Raw genomic sequence first — 415 nt, 5'->3', positions numbered from 1 at the left:
CCCCCCCCCCCCCCCCCCCCCCGCAGCATCCCCATCCCTCAGCCCTCCTCACCAGCGTTTCGTGCTGCCTCTTGAGCCCCCCCTTCCAGAGGACGTCGGGCAGGCTGCCCATCAGCGGCCAGCTTGGGGGGCCGGGTAAGGCGGCCAGGGGGTGGCCGCGGCCCCGCAGGGCGCAGAGGGAGGAGGCGAAGAAGCGCTGCGCGGGGGTCCCGCGGCCGCAGGTGAGGGCGGGGGGCCGGAGGAAGATGCTGCAGGCTCCCATAGCCGCGGCGACGAGACACCCATTCCCCCCACGAGATGTTCCTATATAGCAGCCGGGAGGCTCGCTGGACTTTCATCGGGGGCCAATGGGAGCCCTGGGTGGGGTGAGGTGGGGCCGCTTTGGCCCGGCCCCGCCCGGCCCCGCCCGGCCCGG

General features: G+C 74.7%; 1 protein-coding gene across 1 annotated transcript in view; it reads right to left on the bottom strand.

Annotated features, from left to right (window-relative positions):
• The window catches only part of LOC104832777 (1,25-dihydroxyvitamin D(3) 24-hydroxylase, mitochondrial-like), a 1,919-nt gene extending 1,657 nt beyond the window's left edge, over positions 1–262 (bottom strand). Inside the window, exon 1 of the mRNA XM_010569141.1 lies at positions 53–262. Coding sequence (XP_010567443.1) covers positions 53–262 — 210 coding nt within the window. The remainder of the gene's footprint in view (positions 1–52) is intronic.
• Positions 263–415: the final 153 nt, after the last annotated feature.

This window comes from Haliaeetus leucocephalus, unplaced genomic scaffold (genome assembly GCF_000737465.1).
Source record: "Haliaeetus leucocephalus isolate CR32 unplaced genomic scaffold, Haliaeetus_leucocephalus-4.0 Scaffold262, whole genome shotgun sequence".
Classification (NCBI taxonomy): Eukaryota; Metazoa; Chordata; class Aves; order Accipitriformes; family Accipitridae; genus Haliaeetus; species Haliaeetus leucocephalus.
Note: the sequence above shows the minus strand (reverse complement) of the source record. Positions and strands in the feature narration are given on the sequence as shown.